Source organism: Enoplosus armatus, chromosome 5 (genome assembly GCF_043641665.1).
Source record: "Enoplosus armatus isolate fEnoArm2 chromosome 5, fEnoArm2.hap1, whole genome shotgun sequence".
Taxonomy (NCBI): domain Eukaryota; kingdom Metazoa; phylum Chordata; class Actinopteri; order Centrarchiformes; family Enoplosidae; genus Enoplosus; species Enoplosus armatus.
In genome coordinates this window covers 11937646-11959980 of record NC_092184.1, presented here as the reverse complement: position 1 = coordinate 11959980, position 22335 = coordinate 11937646, and the positions used below count along the sequence as shown (strand labels likewise).

Here is a 22335-nt window from a genome sequence, read left to right as displayed (position 1 = left end):
CACTGAGGCTAAAACTGGAAGCAGACTTGCGGTGGGTAGTGCTCGACTTGGCCCTCACACACTGCAGCCACGCGGGCCACTAAGGGTATCACGGTGGGACGACTGTGTTTACAACCAGAGAGGGGAAGAGGGTGTGATGACATTTTAGTAAAAACACCTCATGTCACGCTCACAACGAACAGATGTGATATTTGCGCATTTTCAGACAGCAGCATTTTAGTAGCTGAACTACAAGTCCTGGCCCATTCCTTGTCCTTCAACACCTGGAGAGATCAGCTCATTCAGAGTGAAAATGATTGAGTGAATACAACAGGTTCTCAGGCCTATATGCATAATGTTTTTTTTCCCTTATTTAGCACGATCACAGCGTCACAGCTCAGAGTAGAGGATGGAGTACAATGTCACAAAATACTGAGTCATCGTAAGAGCTGCAGCATTCCCATTAAATCAAAGGAGTGGATCTCCATTTAGATTGCAAGAAATATCTTTGTGGGTGAAACCATATTGCTGGTGTGTTTATTTTATAGTTTTAACAGCCACTAGACTATGATTTTACTTACTGTGTGTACTTGTTGTTTTTCGGTGTGACCAGAATCTATTACTACACATGCATTATATTTGAAAAGGTCTTGCCCCTATACATTTATCTTTATGGCTCAATTTACAAGCTAAAATGTGACTGTGACATATAGTCTGCTAAAATGTTGCTACTCAACCAAAAACAGGGGGTCCTGCATGCAAGCTGTAGCAATTATATTACAGTTCATTTAGTTTCTTAGCAACCAAACTGATGAAACCAGATATCATCCAGAACAATGAAATGAAAACCAGGACCATACAGCGGAGGCACTGTAACTAGGAAACGCAACCGTAAAGCAGATTTTGTACTTTCACAAAACCTCTCATGTGATACAGTCTCAGAGAAAAGGCATCCCCTTGACATTTTCTACAATCATTTTAATACTGATCTGAATTGTCTTCCATTCAGACAAAGGTAAAAATGCCCTTTCACACACGTACTATGTGTGTGTACTGATGGCTCTTTTTTTTAATAGCTCGATGCTAAACAGAACTCATATATAAATAATGTGCAAATAATGTGCTCAATGATATAAAGCGGTTCTGTGCACCAAAATACAAGGAAGTCACATACTTTCACACATTTACATACACACATGCTCACACACACACACACACACACACACACACACAGTTTACAGTGAACTTATTTGCATTATTCTAAAAGCTCAACATCAGTGCCCATTCAAAGGTGAACAATATATGACAGGACAGCAAAAACAACAGGTAAGGAAATAAACCAAAGGGAAGAAATTCGCCTAATTCGCCAAGTAGCCTTTGATCGCGCACATAAAAGAGTAGAGATGAACTACTTTTACTGCTTCGCTTCAGCCAGTCTATTGCTGATTTCTTTGCTCTTCTTTGTGACAACTCCCTCTGGTTTGGGTTCTGGGGCGCCCAAAGACGGTTTCTTCTTGGCTGACTGGGAACTAGCAAGCTGCTTCTCTTTTGATTTTTTCACCATCTTCCCTGTTGTTGTTGTTGGTGTCTTTTTTGGTTTGGTGCGAGACACTGGTTTGTCCACCTGGAAGAGAGGAGAGGTGAAAATACTGAGATTAAACTGTTGCAAAAATAGTCAATTAAACTTCAACTGGTGTTAAAGCAATAGTTCCATATTTTGGGAAATGCACTTATTCGCTTTGTTGCAGAGAGTTACATGAGGGGATCAATACCACTCTCATGTCTGTCCATTAAATATGAAGCTACAGCCAGCAGACGCTTAGCTTAGCATAAGACGCTTAGCTTAGCATAAAGACTGGAAACAGGGGGAAACAGCTAGCCTGGTTCTGTCAAAAGAAGTTTTACAGCAGATTATGTGCCAGACTATTTCTTGGTCCAGAGCTTTCCCGTGACGGCAAGATTCCAGGAAGTTTACGGTCTTTGTTCTAAGCTAAGCTAAGAAAAAACAGCTGCTGGCTATAGCTTCATATTTAACAACGGATACATATGTAGATGTAGATGATGTATGAGAGCGGTATCAATCTTATCATCTAACTCTCGTCAAGAAAGCAAATAAGCGCATTTTCCAAAATGTCAAACTAGTCCTTGAAACGACTGCGAGTGACTGAGAATCTTAATCATGTTAAAGTCCTATTTTAGCATGCAGTACGTACCTTTTTTTATCCTGTTACTTAAAATAATGACAAGCAAATGACACCACATGGTATAGGTGATATTTGCATTATGTGGTTAGTGAAATGAAGATAAAAGAAAAAAAAAACACAGCACAAAAGGTGTATTTGTGCCTTTCCTTTCATAGAATGGTGGTTCGTGCAGTTTTCCATTAAAATCGACTTTTAAAGAAAGCATAACATACAAAGTACATGGTTTATATTAGTATATGATGTTAGTCTTACGCCTCAAAGAATGAAATATTTTGGTAACATTGGACCATTAATAGTGGTGGCAAAACCTCGATGCTTAAGAAGCAGGCATGTGACTGGAGGATCGCTGGTTCATACTCCCATACAGACTGGGAAAATGTGGGTGCAGAGATGAATGTGCCCTTAAGCAAGGCACCCAGCTTCTGTCTGCTTTGTCTGCATTGCCACAACAATAAAGTACACTCCCAAATGTTGAATTTGTGTAAGAGTTGGTATACAGCAAAATAAGTTGCAAACATGCTCAACTTTTGCTGCATAAAAAAACCTTAAAAACTTGTATAGTTGTAAGAGATGACAAATGTTTGTAAAAAGCTGTTTTTGGCAGTAAAAAATGAAGGGCTCTATTTCTGTGAATAATAGGGTTGTGGCGCGTAAGGCATTGGAAATATTTATTGTAAATTTTGTTGCCACACACAGTTAGTCATGATGGAATTAGGAGGAATATCATTGGGTGTGGTAGAGAATTGTGTCATTCATGACCCAAAAAACCTTAAAAGAAGGTTTTAAACCACAATGTTCAGCCATTTTCACGGTCCAGACTACATTCAGCACATTTACAAATTTTTAGCACACATTTTTTGATCTTCACGACACTGAGCTGCAAACTGCTACTACGCCACTCAGACATCAAAAGCCAAAAGGATAACATCATCTGCAAACAAGTGTTGGCAATGCCTGATACCAAAAATATACTGCACCACATGCCACGGCCATTGGCACACACCCTGTCAAATTCATGGTGAGCCAACTGTGTGCAGACATGGAAAAACTTGTGAATAAAATGTAATTTGCATCATACATCATCACCAAAATAGAGCCCTAAACAGCGCAGATCTGTTTAAATGCATACTAATCAAATGTGAAGAAGGTTTTTTGTCTTGTTGGCCTCCACTGATGCCATAAATCCTTCTCTTTTGTTTGGATTCTCATCTGTTACTTGGTAATATCTAAGCTTCTTTGTTTCTTCCATTTATCAATGAATCCACCGTCTTGCATAAACCCACAGAATTTGCGTGGTCAGCTGCATACAGGGTGGTGGGAGGTGCAGGCTGAGAGGTGGGCAAACAGTGAAGATGTGGCGGATCCTTTTTTAGCAGGGTTGCGTCTGGCGGCTGGGTGACACATGTGACTGTGGCTCGTACTGGCCAAGGCACATACTGTGTGTGTGTGTGTGTGTGTGTGTGTGTGTGTCTGTGTGTGTACAGTATGCAAGTTTGCGTCCGATCAATTTGAGGTCAGCCTCCATGCCTTCTAGAAGAAACAGAGAACACACCTGACTACAGCAGATTTAGAACAGAGCTGCTCTCAGTCTCTGAGAAGTCCTACAAGAACGAGAGAGGGAGTGGCCATATGAACACACTGCTATAGACACATTATTAACCAATTTATGTCTGAACTGTCGGTTACATGCACGCAGATACCAATCCATGTTGAGAACATCTTCAAATAAAGGCCTACTTTAATATGGGATGAAGTCACTTGTTGCTATGATCTAAAGTTTTGATATTAATGTAACAATCAATATTTTCTGCATTTGTATGTAAAAGTTGCCGAGTTATTAATTGTTTAGTTAAAATGTACACAGACTGGCTTATTTAAACATTTTACAGGCTGATTTATATGCATGATGGAATTATATAAAAATGTCAAGTGCTTATTTTGTCATTTAAAACATCTTGTTTAAAATACGAAGCTGTTTTGTTGGTGTTTAATAAGTCTGAGAACGAGTCACCTGCCATTAGGCACAGTGTGACAAATAAAATAACATGCAGTAGCGCTTCCAATGAGAAAGAACTCAAACAAGTACTAAACGTAGGGTATTAATTAAGTTTTAGACATAATTCAATGCACTTAGTAATGGTAGCAGTATTTGACAGACCTAACATCGGTGGATCTGCGTGTGGACGTGCTCTCACCTTCGCAGGTTCCTTGCTCGGCTCACTGTACAGGCTGCGTACCCTCCTGCGCTCCACCAGCTTGTTGTCAGTGGGGTGAGCCTTCACCTGCTCCCCCTTGTATGTGGCACTGTAGCTGGTTTCCAGGCTGGTCCCCTCCTCTGGGGGTTTATACTGAGATGGAGCTTTGATGGCCTTCACTGGTTTCACATCCTTGTATGCCTTGAACTCAGTCCTAAGAGCAATGGAAAGAGCAAGCAGAGTTTTTTTTTTTTACGGCTGCAATTTATGATTGTTGTTCATTATCAATTATTTTCTCTATTAATCGCATGTATCTTTGTGTTTTGGCCTGTTCTTGTCTTGATTAAAGATGAAACACAAAACCCTCATAATGGAGAAGCTGGAATCAGAGAGTGAATCATTTTTGCTTTGGTCGACCTAATTGATCAATCCACTAATCATTTCAGCTCTAAAATGTGGTTTAATGTTACTGAAATAGTTGAAAGTGAACATTGCATGATTTGCACACTGCCTTGCAGCAACATAGTCCCAATTGTGCGGCATACCATGCAGCATTACACATTAGGACCAGCCAATCATGCTAACTGGTCATGCTAACAAAATAGCAAGTTTACAATGAGTGTGTTAATCAAAACGTTTGAAGACTGTCTAGAAGTAGTTTTGCTAGGTATGGATTATGATTGGCATATTGGCCAGTGCTCATGTTAAATGAATAATACACATCACCATGAGCAGCTAGTATTGATGTCAAAATGTGATCTTTAGATTTACTTTCTAAGTTCTGTACGGCCTGACATGCCAGGCTCATGGACTTTTAAACACCTATTATGGACAATAGGGATAATACATTCAGCTTCATCACTGGTAACTGGTATTGCAGTGTGTGCTGAACTGTGTTTTTCTTATTAATTGCTGAAATCAAAGGTAGTTTCCATTCAGTGACTAAGAAAGCATCCCGCTGACTTGTTGACTGAATTGTAATTGCTAGAAAGCCTGAAATTCTAGGTCAAAGATTAAAAAAACACGTAGCCTTTCAACTTCCGAACAATGTCTCGGTTTCTTTGTTTATTCTTGTTGTACGTGTCTGTGTTCTTATTCTGCCAAGCCACAACGGCTTCTAATTATTAATCCAGCATTTCATTATGTAATAAGATTTCATTTTGTTTTATTGCTCACAAGGCGCTTTAATGAGTGGCACATGACGTTTGCTGGTCAGTAAAGTCCATATAAAACACTCATTTGGAATAAGGTTCTCTTTAACAAACTCAACAGAAACTTGAGGGCACTGGTACAACACATGTTAACTTCAGTATTTCAGAGGGGCAGACTGAAGCCAGCCAGTCTTGTTAACTTGCATTAAGCATCCCCAATCCAATTCGGAGGAAGCCTGAGCAAAGAAACCATGTTAAGACACATAATTAGATTCAGACCCATTTACTGGCTGAACTCATTCATGGGCATTGACTTGGTAGTACTCTTAGGGAGGCCAAAGCAAGAAAATAAAATCAATAATGCAACCTTTATCTGCTGGCAATATCAGTTTGCTTTGGAAATCCCAGGAGATTGTAACAAGAGACCACGAAACACCAAATATCATCATACCAAATAATATATGATCTCTAAATGGTGTTTTATCACTGGACAGAGCAGTGTGGCATTCATGGGCTACCTCTGTGGGCTGTTGCTGTCAGAAGTGTCGTGTAACAGGGGCTACTTGTATGCAGCACTGTTGACAGCCTTAGAAATAAAATGTATCAGTTGTAACCTTTCTAAAGTCACAGGAAAGCAAAAGAAAACGCAGGCTTTTATTCCAATGGGCTTGGAACAAGTTAAGAATACATTTGTCGCCCCTGATGCTGCATGATCATGGCTGGCCCCCTCGCAGACTTACCTGTAGCTGCTGGAAGTCGACATCACCTCCTTTATCTGTCTGTTGAGAGCGTCTGCAGCTGCTCTGCCTTTCCTCTGCTCGGCGCTCGCATCTGCGGGCATCTGTCCCTCCGTCTTTTCACCCGTTTGTCTCTCTGCCGACTTCTCCCTCTTCACGCTCCTCTTCATCGGCTCCTTGGCTTCCTTCTCCTGCATTTTCTCCTCGATCTCGCTCTTCTCCACGCCGGTCTCGGCCTCGGTGGCCGCGTGCTCCAGCTTGCCGCTGCCTGCGCTCCGCTCCGGCCCGCCCGTGGGGCTCGGTTTGGGGATCCAGGGGTGATCGTGCTTCTTCGGTATGGGCCATGGCTTATAATCCTTCTGATACTGCGTTTCGTTGTTGAAGGGGGCCGCCGAGCGTTGATACTCATTCCTGGGCTTGCAGCTGGGCTCGGGGCGCACTCTCCACGCCTTGAAGTCTTGGCGCATGACGGACGCAGTAGAGCCATCTTTGCCCGCTGCGGCACCCGTCGCGGGCGGTGCCTTCCCAGCCTCCTGCTCGCCGGGATGGGGCTGGGTTTCTATGGCAATGGCACCGGCCCTCTTCTGTTTCGGCTGCGGGTGATGAAGATGCTGCACGTCGGCCACATCTGAGTATTTGGTGAAAACCAAAGGCACCGCGATGTCCGCTTTGTCCAGCTCGGTCCAAAAGCGGTTGATGCAGCAAGCACGCGTAATGCACGGCCATGCCATGGTGATAAATAAATACTAGGAGGCTGGCGAGGAGTAAGATGCAAAGAAACACTCTAAATCAGGGATAAACGTGTGAATAAACGTCCTACTCACGACCCGAAGACCTGCAAGTGCTCGGTCCTTCACCCTGTAGGCTTCCCTCTCAGTTTCCGTCCAGTCAGGGTTATTCCTCCTTCTAGCTTTATGTAATTCTCTGATGAGTATATCTCACCAATCTTTTGCATGAGACTAAGGAAGGAGAGCCCCCACGCCTCCCTCTCTCTCTCTCTCTCTCTCTCTCTCCTCCTGCAGGCTGTTTGCTCTTACTGGAAGTTTAGACGGACTTTGGGGTTTGCTGTGGAGTGCACATTGCTGTCTGGTTGCGCATCAAAGCGACCCCACCCACATTTGCGTGATGCCTCGAGATGCCCGGGGTCCTGCAGCTCGCACGGCCAACTATCACCTGAGCTCGTCACCGTCTGGCCAGCGAAGAGGGAGGAGACACGTTTAACCCCTGTGCTGCCATGTCAGAAGACGCCAACTACAGTGGATGAACCAGCCTGTTGTTGCATTCGGAGGAAATGGCCGACAATGTTGCTGAAAATTGGGAAAAGAAATATCAAACTGCAAGGCTCAAATACTTGCATGTATTCACATTTATTATTATTATTTTATCATTTTAAACTGGTAGATGGAAAAGAGACAAATAAAAAGTAACAATTTGCCACAAAGATGTAGACAAAGTGTCTTCATTTTGAATAATATACAAAAGATTTTATCAAATCAAACTGAAAACAGATGAACCTTTATGTGCAATCTGACAGGTTAATGATTACTGCAGCAAAAGAGAAACATGAATAATGATCACAATGACATACAGTCACTGTTCCTTCCAGAGTTGTGTCCCATTTCCTCCAAGAGTTACATGATGACACACACATGTAACTTTATTACATATCAAGAGCTATTTCAGTCAGTGTACCCTTTAAAGAGGTGAACTTTCAGTGTGCTGGTGATGTGACACTGGCCCTTTTAACTAGCCAGAGTATGTTATTCTAGCAGTATAAGCGCATTTATAAAAGAAAAAACATGGCTTCCCATTGAGCATGAACTCAGGGACTTCAGCTGATATTAGTGTAACTGCTCCCTCTTGTGTTCTTCCTGCCGCAAAGTCAGTGGAAAGGAATCAGCAGAGCTTCATCATGCGGTTTGAATTGAAAGCTCACAATGAAGAAAAGCTACCAGTAAATGAGCCGTTTATGGCAGTTCATTTGTGCAGAAAATTTAATTAGAAATATTAAACAAATGAAAGAAACATAGGCTACAAAATACTTTCCTTAAGGTCACATCATTACAGAGAAGGCTAGTCTAATAGGAAAACTATAGACTCAGAACATTTACAGGTGATAACCTTGACACTGCCATACATTTCTGGATGTTTTGTGGTGCTGCAATCTTTATTGAGTCTCTTTTTTTATATAATTTCAATGTTTCCAAATTTGCGTACTTATTTACAATGGAAGATTCAGCTGCAATGCATTTAAATACATTACTTTCACAACATACAATAAGAACAAGGGTCTTTTTTTTCTTTTTTTTTTTTTTAGAAACCTTAGGGACTCAGTACAAATGGCATCCATAATTCTTTTCATCTGCATTAAAATCATTAGTACTTATATCCAGGTGTACAAAAAACAAACACATAAATGAGCGACCAAAGAAGGATGTGTTTATGACTGACGGCACATCTGCTTCATTCACTTTTGTCCCAGAACAGCTACGCAAGCTCAGAGTCTGTGTCGTATCATTTCGTCACGACACCTCCCTCAGCCTCAGCTTCAGCCACTTCCTCAGCCTCAGCCTCAGCTTCAGCTTCAGCTTCAGCCACTTCCTCAGCCTCAGGGTCGTCCTCTGGATAGAGTCTGCAATATTTGTCTACCATGACATCCAAGTCGTGTTTGACATAAGTGTTGATGTTCAGCATTGCAAGACTCTTGTTCCACTGCTTAGCAGGCACGTTGCCAAGATAAGCCTGTAGCCGTTCACTAGCTGTGACGCTTCTGTTGTCCTCTAATTTCAGCACTGGCAAGGTGGAGAGCACCTTGAGGAAGGAGTTCACGTTGGGAAAGAACTTGACATCTGGCAGCTGAAGGGTTTCATGGATGGTGGTGGGCAGGCGCACCTCTTTGCCCCTGTGCTTCCACTTGATTCTCCAGCAGTGAAGCTCCGCAGGAAGTGTGTCTGGGTTGGGGAGGTCGTTGCGGTAAACATCTGCGTAGTTCTCCTCAGTGGTGTTGAACTTCATTTGGCCCATGACGGCCGGTACCAGCGACAGGCACTTGAGAGCTTTGAGGTTGGTCTCAGAGAACATGTCCTCCACCTCCTGCATGATGCCATGGATAACAGGAACAGTCACATACTCTTTAAAATATGCCTCTGCTTGGATTTCTCCCACCTCAGCTGCACGCTGTTTCCGAAGAAACAGCCTCGGGACCTTCACAGGAATCTCCATTACATTGGCCACATTCACAGCCTCCTCGTACCAGAATTCATGGTACACATCGATGTTATCATTGACCTCATTCAGTGAATGCAGGACAGCAGTTAGACTGTTGGCAGCAAAAAACACATCAAGCGTTTCCCCTTGGAGATTCCTCCCGAAGGCTCTGGTGAAGGTGAGAACATTCTTTAAGATGACGATGGTGACAATAATCTCAAAGTCTGCGAAGGTTTCTGCGATTGAATACGCATTCGCTGTGGCAGCACCAGCAAACTTTCCCTCATCATTCTCCCGAATGGTGTCCATGCACAGCAGCAAGGGCGGCAACATGTCGAGCAGCACGTCAAAGACATTGTGCTGCTCCATCCATCCCAAGTCACAGGCCTGTTTTAGTGCAGTTCCTTTCTCTTCGTTTTTCTGGTAGTGAGTAAAGATAGCTTTCTCAAGCTCATCCTGAGCAAACGGGGATCTAAAGAAAGCACCAATCCTCCTCATAGTCTCCATGACGACCTGGACATTGGGAAAAGGCAGACTGTTGGCCAGGTGGATGTTCAGTGCCATATGAGAGCAAGACATGTGCAATGCCAAGGGATACTTCTCCATCAGTAATACTGCCACAGCTTTCATCTTGGTGGTGGAAGTCCCAGTGGCTTTGTGGGCCTGACCCCGGCAGTCCTCCATGCTAAGCCCCCAACGGTCAGTCAGCTGGGCTTCCAGCCTCTCAACCAGTGCAGCCTCATCGCCGTCAAACAGCATAAAGTCCAAAAACTCCTCTCGAAGGACATTCTGCTGATTCACAAAGCGTAAAAATAGAGGCAGGTGTTTCTCGTTGGCAAATTCTACAAGGTCACCCGTCACGAGGGAGAAGAAGCGACTCTCTCTCACCTCCATCAGCATCTCCTCTCTCACCGTGTTCTCACAGACGTCCAGGAGCTGGCTCTGCTGGGTTGCAGAGAGGTATTCTCTGTTCACAGCTGTCCCCTCGAACCGCTTCTTCAAAGCTTCATCTCCAGCATTCATGCGGTAATCCAGAAGGGCCTGGAAGTTGTTGGACATGTGCTCAGCTTCAGATGCTTTGTCAGCCACTAACGGGATGCTCTGTTTTCCCAACAGGACCACAACCTCAAACAAGGATCTCAGGTATTCACGAAACTCCTTCTCCTCTGTGGACAGCTGAGGTTCATCCTCATTGGTGCTTGTGGTATCCTCGACTGCTGCATCTTTTTTGGAAACAAGTTGTTCAATAGAAGATGCCACTGGGGGGAGAGACAAGAAAGGCACAGTGATCATTTTAAATCAATTGATGCTGAATAAAACGAATATGCAATTATTTTACCACAAATACATTTCCTATTTACTTACATCTCCTTTCTTTAATCTTCCTGATATCTTCTTCAGTCTGAAATCAAAAACAACAGTTGGTCAAACCATTAAGATTAAGAGGTGCATTTAAAACAATGAAATTGACCTTAATACACTTTTCTTACAAGTTCTTTAATCCGCTTGCGATGTCTGGTATGAGGATTTCTTAGGTGGCTTGTTAGATCAAATATAGTTGGAATGGCGGTGTCCTTCAATACAGTCCTATAGGGGCTCTGAAAAGCAATAAACTCAAATAAGCCATTATTGGGAAATAAGTGGAAACATGCTGCCTGGCTGTTGGCTGGAATCATGTGAGATACTCACTGTTTTGCACACCATCGCTGGGTCGAAGTGTTTGGCACATAATCTGTAGTGCTTATTCAACTGGTCTGATGTTTTCGCCTCTAGATCTGCCCTGCGGCAGTTCTCGACCCAGATTCGGCATCTAAAGAAGACACACACACCAGCTTTATGTGACATTTGAAGAACAGTAATGCACTGAGACAGTAACTGTACCTTCTATTAACATAGTTCATGTGTTCATACGGGACATGTGACATGTACACATTAAACTTGTTGAGTGTGGTGCTGATAGACATTACGGTCTCCCTACTATTATACTACACAACAGATCTCAAAGAGCAACTCACTGCTGTGGGAAAACTGTCACACTGTGGTGAAAACAGCTCTTGCCACAGCTCAGAATATGAAGAAATTACTTAATAAATAATTGGAAAAAATATGTCTTGCTTTATGTTGAATTTTCAAATATGAAAATGGCCGTAGTGTTTCATGGCTGCAGTGAGTATTACTGAGACCACATTACATAAATGTAATTAGTGCCCATTACCTACATGTAGTTTACATGTTGTAGCCTACTCTTACCTACCAAGTAGCCCTAAACTCACTCTGCCACTAAGTTTAAAGATAAACCTGGATATGCATTTGCGTTTTATATGGGGTAATGCTTCAGTTAGTAGCTCACTTAACAGATGCTATGATTTCACTGTCATTCTAGTACAACTCTGACTGAGAAATCGCAGAAGTTTAATCATAGTTACATGAATAGTGAAGTTCGTCAAAGTCGTCAACGTGAGTAACGTTAGATACGACCCCTTACCTTTCTGGGTCCCGTGGAAACCGAAAAAATGCCAAATCTGATTGTGTGCTCTTCCGTGTACAGTTTGGGGCCGCGCAAAAATTCGGCATGTTTAAAGCTAGGTCGTTAGCTTAGCTAACCTAGCTGACTATTATCATCTGCTAACTTTAGCGCTTTCGTTTAGGGACTCGCGTGGCCGTAGGTGATTTCTAACACACACAGACAACTTATATGACCACAAATAGGGTCCGATAGGCGTTTCCATAAACAACTATCAAACTGTGCAGACTGGATTCACGACACATTCACAACGGTTGAATTTGGAGTAGATCGTTTTGCAGCTCGATGTCCCGCCCACAAGGCGCCTGATTGGACGTGCCCACACTCTGAGGTATAACTATTGGTCGCTCGTTAGCCATTCTATCGACCAATTAAAAGACAGCCAACCGATTTTTCTTCTACATCCTTGAATGCAGTGACAGCAGCTCTTCAAGGTGCACTGCTGCCATCCACTGGCTAATTCACTACAGGACAGGAGCTTCCTAGCTATAAGGGTACGGCCATAGACAGTATACCTCTGTCGGTGGGGCGACCAGTTTGATCGTCACTATATTTGCTAAGGTGTGTGAAGTACGCTAGCTGTCGCGACCCGTTATTGATGTAGGCCATTAACTGACCGTATGAAAAGAAAACAGATTCCTATCTATTCTAGAAAATAAATCCTTTAGTAATCGTTAGGTACGTATTACCATCAGTTCCTCTTTCCTTACTCATTCCAGTCAGTATTAGATACTTAACTAGTTAGCTATGTGTTAATTCCAGTAAATGCTGTTGCTAGAATGGCTGTTTCGTAAATGAGTACGTATCAATAAATATAGTGTAATATTGTTGACTGGTATGCGTCTGAGTATTTGAAACAGCCGATCAACTTACACAGTCACATGGCTCGTTGGTCTAGGGGTATGATTCTCGCTTAGGGTGCGAGAGGTCCCGGGTTCAAATCCCGGACGAGCCCTATTTTTATGAAATGATTAAAATCATATCGCACAGGCACTGAAGATACTGACCTCATCTATGGCCTCGGCACTCACCCGGACAGCAACATCCGCGCACACGGATAATAGTCAGCATCGGAAAACCTCAGAGTGACACCGCAACAGAAGGATATCTTTCGATATTACAACGTAATACTACGTATTCACATAAGCAATACACCTTCGCAGTTTACATTCGCTATACAGCCGACTTTTTATAGCCTTTGACGAGTAAAATATGGAGGGCTCGTCCGGGATTTGAACCCGGGACCTCTCGCACCCGAAGCGAGAATCATACCCCTAGACCAACGAGCCAGAACGTAAAGCCTCATTGTTTCTTCTCTTCTATAAAGTACTACACACAACACAGATTTTCTCTTTCATACTGCTTTACAGAACACTAGTCTGTCAACGTTAACTGGGAAAAGCACTGATTCTTTTTTGATTATGCATGATTATGTTATTGTTTACAAGTCTTGGAAAGTAGTTAATATAGATGGAGTTGTCAGAGAACAATAAAGACACACAGAGCAATTCAATTAACTTCTTTTTATATATCATACATAAGACTGTCTTAATATAATACAAAGGGCATTGTCATAAACACAGCAAAGTCTTGACTAGATCTTACAATCTGTGGATACATGGACTTATCCTTTCCCCCATGCTGTTCAATTCTATAGTGCATGTTGCATGTACAAAAAAAGTGAAAAAATGTGAAATCAAAAATGAAAAGGATAATTCAAATTAAATAAGAGGATTTCAACTTCTGTTGGGTGTTCAGATATGTCAACAAGTATAGGTGTTTGTGTATAACCCACAAACTTAACAGGCTTATGAAAGATGGAACCTTTTTTTCAACCATGTGCTTCTCATATAACCAAAAAGTAAGGTTTGTGATGTACATGCACTTACAATATACCCTGTGAAAATTATTAAGGTTTGAAGATCTAGCTTTCCCTGTTTGATTCAAACCCTACCTCATAGTGTTGTCCTGATGTAGTCAAGTACCTTTGCCAAAAGGCAAGGTTTTGCCACTAAGAAAACAGGAGTTCCTGCCCACTGAATGGTCACCAAATTGACAAACATAATCAACATACCAGCAGGAGCAAGGTAGTGAGTTCTATACTTCCTTTATTAAAAAAATATAAATATATACATAAATTCTATTTCAACTATTAAAAAGGGGCTGCATTTCATGACAACTGCTCTAAATAAGAGGTCAATCAGCATGATCTGAAATAGGCGCACACTTACGAGTCACTGCAGTCAATTTTTTTTCTTTTTCAGTCTTTATTTTTGGAATGTTTAGTACCAGTATGAGTGCCAGTAATAAAACCACTGGCAATTTCTAAATGTCTCAAATTCAGCGGGGTATGAAAAATGATTGCAAATTTGCAATTAACCTTGACATCCAGATAAAACCCCAATCTCAATATAGGTAGCTTTACATTTGTTTGTGGAAATACCAAGCATGATTTCTTATGATGGTTTCTCCTTTAAAATGGCAACAGCATGACCTGTGGCCTGCCCTTAATTTGAAAGGTGGCTGGGGGCAGGTCTTTCTGTCTAATTTCAAAGCTGGTAAAATGAGCAACAGAAGAAAGAAAGCACTTCAAAATCCCTGATATAAAAAAAAAATCTGGTTATTGACTATAATGTTTTGAGGACATGCATGTCTGCCTAGGCAAAGCATGTGATTGTGGGTTGACGGACACCCTTTCCCTTTGAATAGGACAACAATCATGGGGGATCTGTCCTACCTATCAGAAAAATACCATTCAACACAAACTGATTTGCCACAATTATCCTTACCCTGCCAAGACAATGACATAAAGTCTTGCTTCACGGCAGAAACTAGCCAAGTTGACCAAATGATGTATGAAAGGCAGCAAAACCCTTTGAAATAGTATGATGGGGGCAAAAGAAAAACGACGACACAGAAATAGAACGCATTAGTCTCCTTTTTTTTTTTTAAACCATCAGCTTCTATCTTGCTACTCCGGAGCCTGCAGAGTAACTACCAAATTCTCTAACATACCAAAGTTTTAAAAGACTCCCAAAATAATCTACCAATTAATATGGAAACAGTTTTGGTAAAACGTTGCAAACAAATCTGGCCAGAATACACAATAGCCAACGGTCTCAACAACGGTCTCCAGTTTTGCTAAAGTAATATATTGCAGCTGTTTGTATTGACGTTAAAATAAGATCTTGATAAACTTTGCGTCAAAGTGGTGAACTGCTACATTATTGGTTACAGACACCTATATGCTATAAAACAACTGCTTTGGTATAAAAACATATCCAAAGGGAAAATAAATTCTTGTAAAATTCACAGCATAATTTGAGGAGAAAAAAGGCAGTCACTTAACTCATTTTTTTCTTCAGTTTCCATGTTTTGGATGGAGAGACTTGTGCAGGTGGTTCTGATGAGGAACTACATGCAAGGGGGAAAAATAACAAAACAAAAAAGGGTAGACTCTGGAATAGATAGTTCTTTCCACTGCAAAATCCTTAACCAGTGAATAAGATTTTCAAGGAAGTAATGTTTAGGAGGTTGTTGTGTACAATAAGACCCTGTTATGTGGGGCCCTGCTGAAGAAGAAATCTTTGTCGAGAAAGGCCTCAAATTACCATTCTTATTTACCTTTTCTAAGTTGTTTTAATTTCCTTAAAGAATTAAGGGCTGTCTAGAGAGAAAAATAGAGAAAAGCCATCTTAATTCAAATGATAATGTCCAGCTCCATCCCATTCCAAGTCCATGAGTCATAAGGCCAAAGGGTTATCTAGAACCAGCCACTGACTGTCTTCCTTTCACTGGGCTGGGTCCTTTCGTCTCCCGTGCCCATCGCTGCTCTCATCTGTGCCGGGCCCGGTTGCAGCTTGCAGGACTACGGGGCCTCTAGGCCTGAGGGGTGGTGCCTCCCTCTCCTTTGACCCGGTTGGTGTCAGTATCCACCTGCAGGGTCTCCTCTCCACCCGGCCAGCACACGCTATAGGGACTCCACTGCTATGTGCTCCCCTTTAACAGAGTTACACAATACCGACCAACAACAAGAAATATCACCGCAAACACTTCCCCTCATTGTCAAGCTACAGGATTTACAAGCAGCTTTTACGAGAAATTTCACTTAAAAAGGGCAAAATAATTAAGAAACAGTGGAACAGTAATGTCAGGCAGTCCACGGTTTGAACCGAAAGGACGCCAAGCATTTCATCACCAACAGCTACCTGCAAAACAGCTTCAAACTTTGCTCTGAAATGCTCCTTAGAAGATTTTGCCACATAATACCATATGGTGATTACTTGGTGGTTACATGAAACTGGTGAAATGGTAAGATGGATGTCTCAATCTCACTATGGTTATTCCGCAGTATTATTTTGTGCCTAATGATTGCAAAAGAAAAACTGATGAAAATTACATATATACTTTTTAACAAAGGTTTTTCTCTGTAGTAGCGGTTCAGTGATATCTCCCTTCTGACGTGAGCAGCTTTTGTTCTCAACACACCTTGTAGTAAAAAACACCACCTTAAAAATGACGCACAGGGGGAACACACAGCCAAATGTCAGTGCAGTCACGAGCTGGCCATAGAACTCTGCTGCACACACACTCCAGTCATTGGAGACTCCTCCCGGTCCATGCCCTGCCTCATGCCCAGGTGGCCTTCCGCTAGGTAGTGGGCAGGCCCTGTGTTCGTGCCCATGGAGAATGCAGGGTGCGCTGCCATGCCAGTCTCCTGCCGTGGGTTCGAGAAGGCACCTAGCCCCATGCTCAGCCCACCATTCTGACCAAAGTCAAGGGCTCCGGCAGGCAAATGGCGGAGCTGGTAGGCCTGGTTGCCATGGTTCCCAGTGGAAGAGGACGATGTAGAGGAAGAGGAGGCAGAGGAAGACAGGGAGGTCATGGACAGATGGCCATGAACCACCTCCATGGAGTCCTGTGTCGAGGAGCTGTGTGTCGGGGAGGTGTAGTGGCGTGGGCGTGGCCGTGTAGCCATCATCGGCCCGTGGTGGTGATGAGTATGTGAGTGGGGATGCAGGGCCTTAGGGTGCTGAGGGGGAACATGGAAGGTGGTCTCCTGGACTGGGTGGGTTTCTCCAGTGACTGACTCTGGTCCAACGCCACCTCCCCACACCAGTGGGGGTGGGTAAGGCTGTCTTGCCTGTCAATGTCATGCAAACAAGAGTCAGTTGTGGAATATGGCTGCAACATTTTGCTTCAATGTTATGATGTGAAAGAAGAAGAAACAATTTCTGTTCTTTAACATGCAACATTGTAAGACACTTTTTCACCAACGTTTTTTTAATTTAGGAAGCATGACAATTTTTTGCAAGAAAAAGACACAATCACAGTTTCATAAAATCTGATTTTAAGACTAGTTTTCGAGTTTGTTTCTGTCTTGTATGATAACATCACATCATCAACAACGGTCAACCCAGCAATATGGAAAATTTTAGTTTATTCGTTAATTTTAGATTTGTTCTGAAAGACTTATCAAAAAGTTGAAAATAACAGGGACATCCTCTGTGCACATGCTGAATGAGCAAAGACTATGAAATAAAAAAAACCACTCAAATTTCAATTTACCACCACAATAACTACAGTTACAGCATCAGATAAAATCCCAGATCGTTCCAGGTAACTGACCTGTGGGCAGAGGCTGTCACCATCGATGGCAGGCATGGCCGTGCCGAAGTGTCCTCCACTGTGCAAGTGGTGATGAGTAGGGTCTGATCTTGCTCTGCCACTGGTGCTTGTCCCAGATGATCCTCCTAAGGGTAAAACAAAAGTGTCACAAGTACAGCCTCAACAACTTCACACAAAATATGTTTTAATGTTGTTCAACTGACAAATCAATGTGTTTCACTACTTGAAATGAAGGACAGTGGAGCAGCTGCCCACAGTTTTCACGTGGCAGTTACCTGAACTAGAGGAGGTACTGGAGGTGGTTCCTGAAGACTGGGACTGCTCTAATGCGGGGCTTGTAGACACACTACTACTTGTATTGGTCCCCTCATCCGCAGTCTTCTTGAAGAAGCTGTGCTGCAGGGCATAGTAGGGCTGGATGCGGCTCTTAGGGTCATAGTCCAACATCCGGAGGATCAGGTCCTTGAACTTCAAGTAGTCAGCAACAGCATGGCCAGACTCCCCCGCCCGCCGGCCACCTGGACCCCCTGTCTCCACACCCAGGATGGAGTGGAGCTTCCGCGAGGCTGGAGGCTTATACTGTTTAAGGCAGAGTACACAGACAGATTAAGAGATTTACTCAGCTGTGACTTCTGTATATCATCACACAATCTACCTTTTAACAACACAAATTTTAGTCAGAGTCTAACTGCAGCAAAAATCTGAGCTCACCCTTTTGCCATCTTTGGTCTTCTTAACACTCCATGTACCATCCGAAAGCTTCTCAAAGAACTTCCTGGCTTTTGGGGCTAGGTCCATTATGTGATTAGGCGGGATACCAAGAACCTCGACTATTTTGTTCATCTGGTCCACCTGGGGAAGAAGTTATCAATCAAGTTATCAATCAAGCTACTGTAATTTATATTGTATATCTGCACATGATAAGACAGCACAATTACATTACATTTTTATACAGTATATACATGTGAAGTTGAATGTCATCAAATGTTATCCCAAAAATGGCTTGACTATCCAAACATTCAGGCTCATGCCTAAAGCCAAGTGGCCACAAGTACTGGAAACAACAATATCAGGGCTTGACAATGGATTGTTGTGTGGTGTTTTAGGCTTGTGAACTCAACTTCTCCAACTTTGAGGTATACATCATATTATTTGAAAGCTAGACATCAGGTGAGAAGTTGGAAACTATCAATGTTAATGAAGCATGCTAACAATGCCACTGTCAGTTACATTAGAAAAAACAACACAAAACAAATTTAAGTAGTATTTTAGTTCCTTTTACCTCATTGGCTCCGCTGAAGAGAGGTTCTCCAGTGTGCATCTCTACCAAGATGCAACCCAAGGACCACATGTCAATGGCCAGGTCATAGGGCATTCCCAGCAGCACCTCTGGGGAACGGTAGAAGCGACTCTGGATATATTGGTATATCTACAAAAAGAGAGCACGGACAGTCAGACTCCCCATTTGCCTGTAAACTCTGAATTACCTATTCATTACAGCTAATGTTTAGTAGCAACAGCTATCACACTTCTCAGGGACGTTCTTCCATACATTCATTTTATTGCTGACAAGGAAAACTGCAGCTAGATACCCTTTGTCCCAGTTGGCATGAACTGCCAAAGTCCACTATTTTGATGGCACTCCTCTTGGGGTTACAGAGGAGGATGTTCTCAGGCTTCAGGTCACAGTGGATGATGCTGAGCTCAGGGGTGGCCAGGAAGAGCAGCGCCGTGCATAGCTGCTGGGCAAACTTCCGGGTGAGGTTGAGCGAGACGCCACGGAAGTTGGTATTTCGGAGTAGGTCATACAGGTTATATGAAAGCATCTCAAACACGAGGCAGAGGTGGTTCCGGAACATGAAGTGACGCTTTAGGTGAACTGCGGAAAACCAAATTATACTCATGTTAGTCAAATAAAGGAAAGTCCTTTTAATTCATTTTATATTTCTTCTCAGATCACAGGCAAATTTCAAGAGTGGATTACCAATGTAGTATTTCATCTCGGTATCATGTTTGTTCATGAGCTCTAGTAGGCGCACTTCAATCTGGGCTTGATTGAGGAAAGCTTTCTTGTTCTTGATGATCTTAATGGCAACCCATTCCTGCTCAGCACGGTCATATGCTTTCACAACCTAAAGATGCCAACAAATGCAAATTTTAATGTTCCCAAAAGTTGAAGTGGAATTGTTTGTTTGATCATAAACATCAACACTTCAAACATTAACTGCATGTGAAAAATCATCAAATATCTTGGTTATTCAGACAGAGCAAAGTGAAACCATCATTTGTTTCTCATAATTCAAGACAATTTTCTGTCTCATACTCAAACCAAGTGTGAGTGTGTGTGTGTGTACTTTATAAGTAAGCACCTGTCCAAACGATCCTTTTCCTATCAAGGAATCAATCTCATAGCGGTCCATCCACTTCTCCCCATTCTTGACGATGTAGTCATAGTTATCATCGTCATAGCCATCATTAAAGACTTTCCTCTCTTTTTTGTGACTGGAGTCTTCACCCTGACCCTGTTGGTGCCGCCGCTTCTTTTTTGCATAATACACCTATAAATGAACAGTTAAACAATTCACATGATCACACTTGAAGAATTTTTATTATTATTATTTTACAATGTGACAAACTAATGATATTGATAGATGTAATTAAGGAAAAACAAAACTAACCTCATTGATGTGTTTGTATGTTTTGATAAGGTCAATGGAGAGCTTCCTCAGGGGAGCTGAAGTTGGGTCACGAAAGCACTGGGGCATGTGCCTCTGAAGTATCAAAAGAGAAAATCACAACATTTCATAAACAAGCAATATGCACAGTTCTTTTGTAAGAACAAGTAACAGGGCTAAATTGCTAATGCTAAATTTTAGAGGCCATACAATAAACTTTGCACAATATTAAATGGCTAGACTGAAAGAACATTTGACAAGCAGCTACTCTGCCTGGTGACAGCAGCAAAGAGGGAAGTAGACTTTCATATCACATTAAGTATTGCATTTGTTTTAACACTACACATTAAGACTAAAAGAAATCCAAGAGCTGGGGTGGGGTAGGGTAGGGTTAGTGTACCTGATTGGCAGTGAGCTGTGGTGTCTGGTCGCTGTACGGTAAGACCGTAACAGATTGGTCAGTGCTTGGCTGGTGGCGGTCACTGTACTGCTGGTGCGTATGGGGCATTGGAGCAGCCATCTGAAGACCAGCAGTGTGTAAAGAAAAAGAGGGCGCAAGCCGGACGGACGAAGGTTTGCATGCTGAAGTCTCTCCTCCTGGAAGAAATTAACACTGCTATGAGTTGCATATTACCTTAATTCAACATTATATGTAACAACATGAAAGAAGGAAAAAGGGTAATCTTGATGTAAAACAGCTGTATTTCCTATTGCATTCAAGAGATTTCTGGCCCAAAAATAAAACAGGTATAGATATTTTCTAATTATTGTACAGATTTAACATGAATAGGCATCATTCGCTGCTTGATCTAACCACTGAGAATATCCTTAACACAAAAAAAGTCTAAATTTACCTTTGGGAAGAAAAATATATGCAAAATGCAAATTATGCATTTGTAATATTTACATGTATGTTGAAAGGATCAAGCTCACACTTAATCACAGACAAAAATGATCATAAAATGTTGCGAACAATAACAAGGATTAATTCATTGTTTAAGAAATGTCAGGTTAATACATAGTGTCTCTTGTTAAACATGTAAAGTCATAAAAATGCATCAAAGGATAACCACAAAATAAATTGTAACAGTATTATATCAACCTTTGTGAAGAAAAAGGAGCAAAACGGCAGGTTTAACAGTGAAAAGGGGTGAAAATAAAGCATCTCCACACTATACAGTGAATCATCCTTCATTTTAAGCCAGAAGGAATCAAAAAATTATCAAATAGCATGTTCAGCTATCAGCATCTCTCACCAGACAACACAATTCACCAGTGCTACACAGTAACCACTATTCAGAATCCCAGCAACAGCACCTAATTAGCATAGCCTATCACCACAGAGATACAGCGTGATTTGGCAAGCCCATCAATGCACAGACCAATCACAACGCAGTATGCAAATAGCCTACTTTTGTTGCCAGGGCAGAGCTGCTCCCATTTTCCAATGAGAAAACAAGAAATAAACAAGAAATAAAATTGAACTTTGGCACACTTAGACACTGCTTTCAACACAAGAGCCTGACAGCAAAATAGCTGCACAGCCCAAAACCTGCACTCCATCTGAGAGCATTAGAAAGCTGACCCAGCTTTGGAAAAGGAAAAAATACACATCCACTGACAGAAATAAGAGGAACTGTAAGATGATAGAGCACAGGCAAAGGCTGTATTTTTAGGAACTAAGATATTTTATATCATATACTATATTATACTATATATTATATTATATTACATTACATTATATATAGTTTTTATTTTCTTATGTATCCATCTATTGTATAAATCTTATAAAATCTTATGTTGCAAGGATGGACCCAACTATACTGTTAAAGTAAAACAAATTTTTCTATATTAGATAACGCAAAATACAAGCATTTTCATTTGAATCTTTTAATACAAATTAAATTTAAAGCACTAAAATGATAGGACTGATTTGTCATGATGACTAGTGTGTCTATTTTCCTGCTTGTTCAAATGAGACCTGAAAACAATTATGTTTTTTAACGTTATGTCATCAAATAAAAAGTTCAACTGC

General features: G+C 41.9%; 3 protein-coding genes and 2 non-coding genes across 5 annotated transcripts; 1 reads left to right on the top strand and 4 right to left on the bottom strand.

The window, feature by feature from the left end:
* Window positions 1–1393: 1393 nt before the first annotated feature.
* Window positions 1394–6997, bottom strand: map6b (microtubule-associated protein 6b). Its single transcript, XM_070906455.1, has 3 exons — window positions 6270–6997; window positions 4379–4592; window positions 1394–1603 (listed from the first exon to the last, which is right to left on the bottom strand). The coding sequence occupies exons 1-3, from the start codon at window positions 6995–6997 to the stop codon at window positions 1394–1396; spliced, it is 1152 nt and encodes a 383-aa protein (XP_070762556.1).
* A 1261-nt stretch (window positions 6998–8258) lies between these two features.
* Window positions 8259–12055, bottom strand: thap12b (THAP domain containing 12b). The gene is made up of 5 exons (XM_070906293.1): window positions 11959–12055; window positions 11163–11283; window positions 10964–11071; window positions 10839–10875; window positions 8259–10732 (listed from the first exon to the last, which is right to left on the bottom strand). The coding sequence occupies exons 1-5, from the start codon at window positions 12045–12047 to the stop codon at window positions 8781–8783; spliced, it is 2307 nt and encodes a 768-aa protein (XP_070762394.1). The 5' UTR covers window positions 12048–12055; the 3' UTR covers window positions 8259–8780.
* An 825-nt stretch (window positions 12056–12880) lies between these two features.
* trnap-agg (transfer RNA proline (anticodon AGG)) lies at window positions 12881–12952 on the top strand. Its single transcript has one exon. It is a non-coding gene; the product is annotated as a tRNA-Pro (tRNA).
* A 262-nt stretch (window positions 12953–13214) lies between these two features.
* On the bottom strand, window positions 13215–13286 carry trnap-cgg (transfer RNA proline (anticodon CGG)). The gene has a single exon. It is a non-coding gene; the product is annotated as a tRNA-Pro (tRNA).
* A 3188-nt stretch (window positions 13287–16474) lies between these two features.
* On the bottom strand, window positions 16475–20878 carry dyrk1ab (dual-specificity tyrosine-(Y)-phosphorylation regulated kinase 1A, b). The gene is made up of 10 exons (XM_070905521.1): window positions 20701–20878; window positions 20304–20396; window positions 19995–20183; window positions 19610–19757; window positions 19218–19504; window positions 18908–19054; window positions 18337–18477; window positions 17901–18204; window positions 17626–17750; window positions 16475–17140 (listed from the first exon to the last, which is right to left on the bottom strand). The coding sequence occupies exons 1-10, from the start codon at window positions 20818–20820 to the stop codon at window positions 16553–16555; spliced, it is 2142 nt and encodes a 713-aa protein (XP_070761622.1). The 5' UTR covers window positions 20821–20878; the 3' UTR covers window positions 16475–16552.
* Between the last annotated feature and the right edge of the window lie 1457 nt (window positions 20879–22335).

What these genes read in the sequence shown, in the direction of transcription:
- dyrk1ab (XM_070905521.1), bottom strand. Translation starts at nt 20,820, where the DNA reads ATGGCTGCTCCAATGCCCCATACGCACCAGCAGTACAGTGACCGCCAC. An exon ending in CACAGCTCACTGCCAATCAG is followed by an intron (nt 20,397 to 20,700) that starts GTACACTAACCC and finishes TTGATACTTCAG; the next exon opens with AGGCACATGCCCCAGTGCTT. An exon ending in CAGTACCTCCTCTAGTTCAG is followed by an intron (nt 17,751 to 17,900) that starts GTAACTGCCACG and finishes TTTTACCCTTAG; the next exon opens with GAGGATCATCTGGGACAAGC.
- map6b (XM_070906455.1), bottom strand. Translation starts at nt 6,997, where the DNA reads ATGGCATGGCCGTGCATTACGCGTGCTTGCTGCATCAACCGCTTTTGG. An exon ending in TCGACTTCCAGCAGCTACAG is followed by an intron (nt 4,593 to 6,269) that starts GTAAGTCTGCGA and finishes CATTGCTCTTAG; the next exon opens with GACTGAGTTCAAGGCATACA. An exon ending in CGAGCAAGGAACCTGCGAAG is followed by an intron (nt 1,604 to 4,378) that starts GTGAGAGCACGT and finishes CCTCTCTTCCAG; the next exon opens with GTGGACAAACCAGTGTCTCG.
- thap12b (XM_070906293.1), bottom strand. Translation starts at nt 12,047, where the DNA reads ATGCCGAATTTTTGCGCGGCCCCAAACTGTACACGGAAGAGCACACAA. An exon ending in TTTCCACGGGACCCAGAAAG is followed by an intron (nt 11,284 to 11,958) that starts GTAAGGGGTCGT and finishes TGTCTTCTTTAG; the next exon opens with ATGCCGAATCTGGGTCGAGA. An exon ending in GAAGATTAAAGAAAGGAGAT is followed by an intron (nt 10,733 to 10,838) that starts GTAAGTAAATAG and finishes CTCTCCCCCCAG; the next exon opens with TGGCATCTTCTATTGAACAA.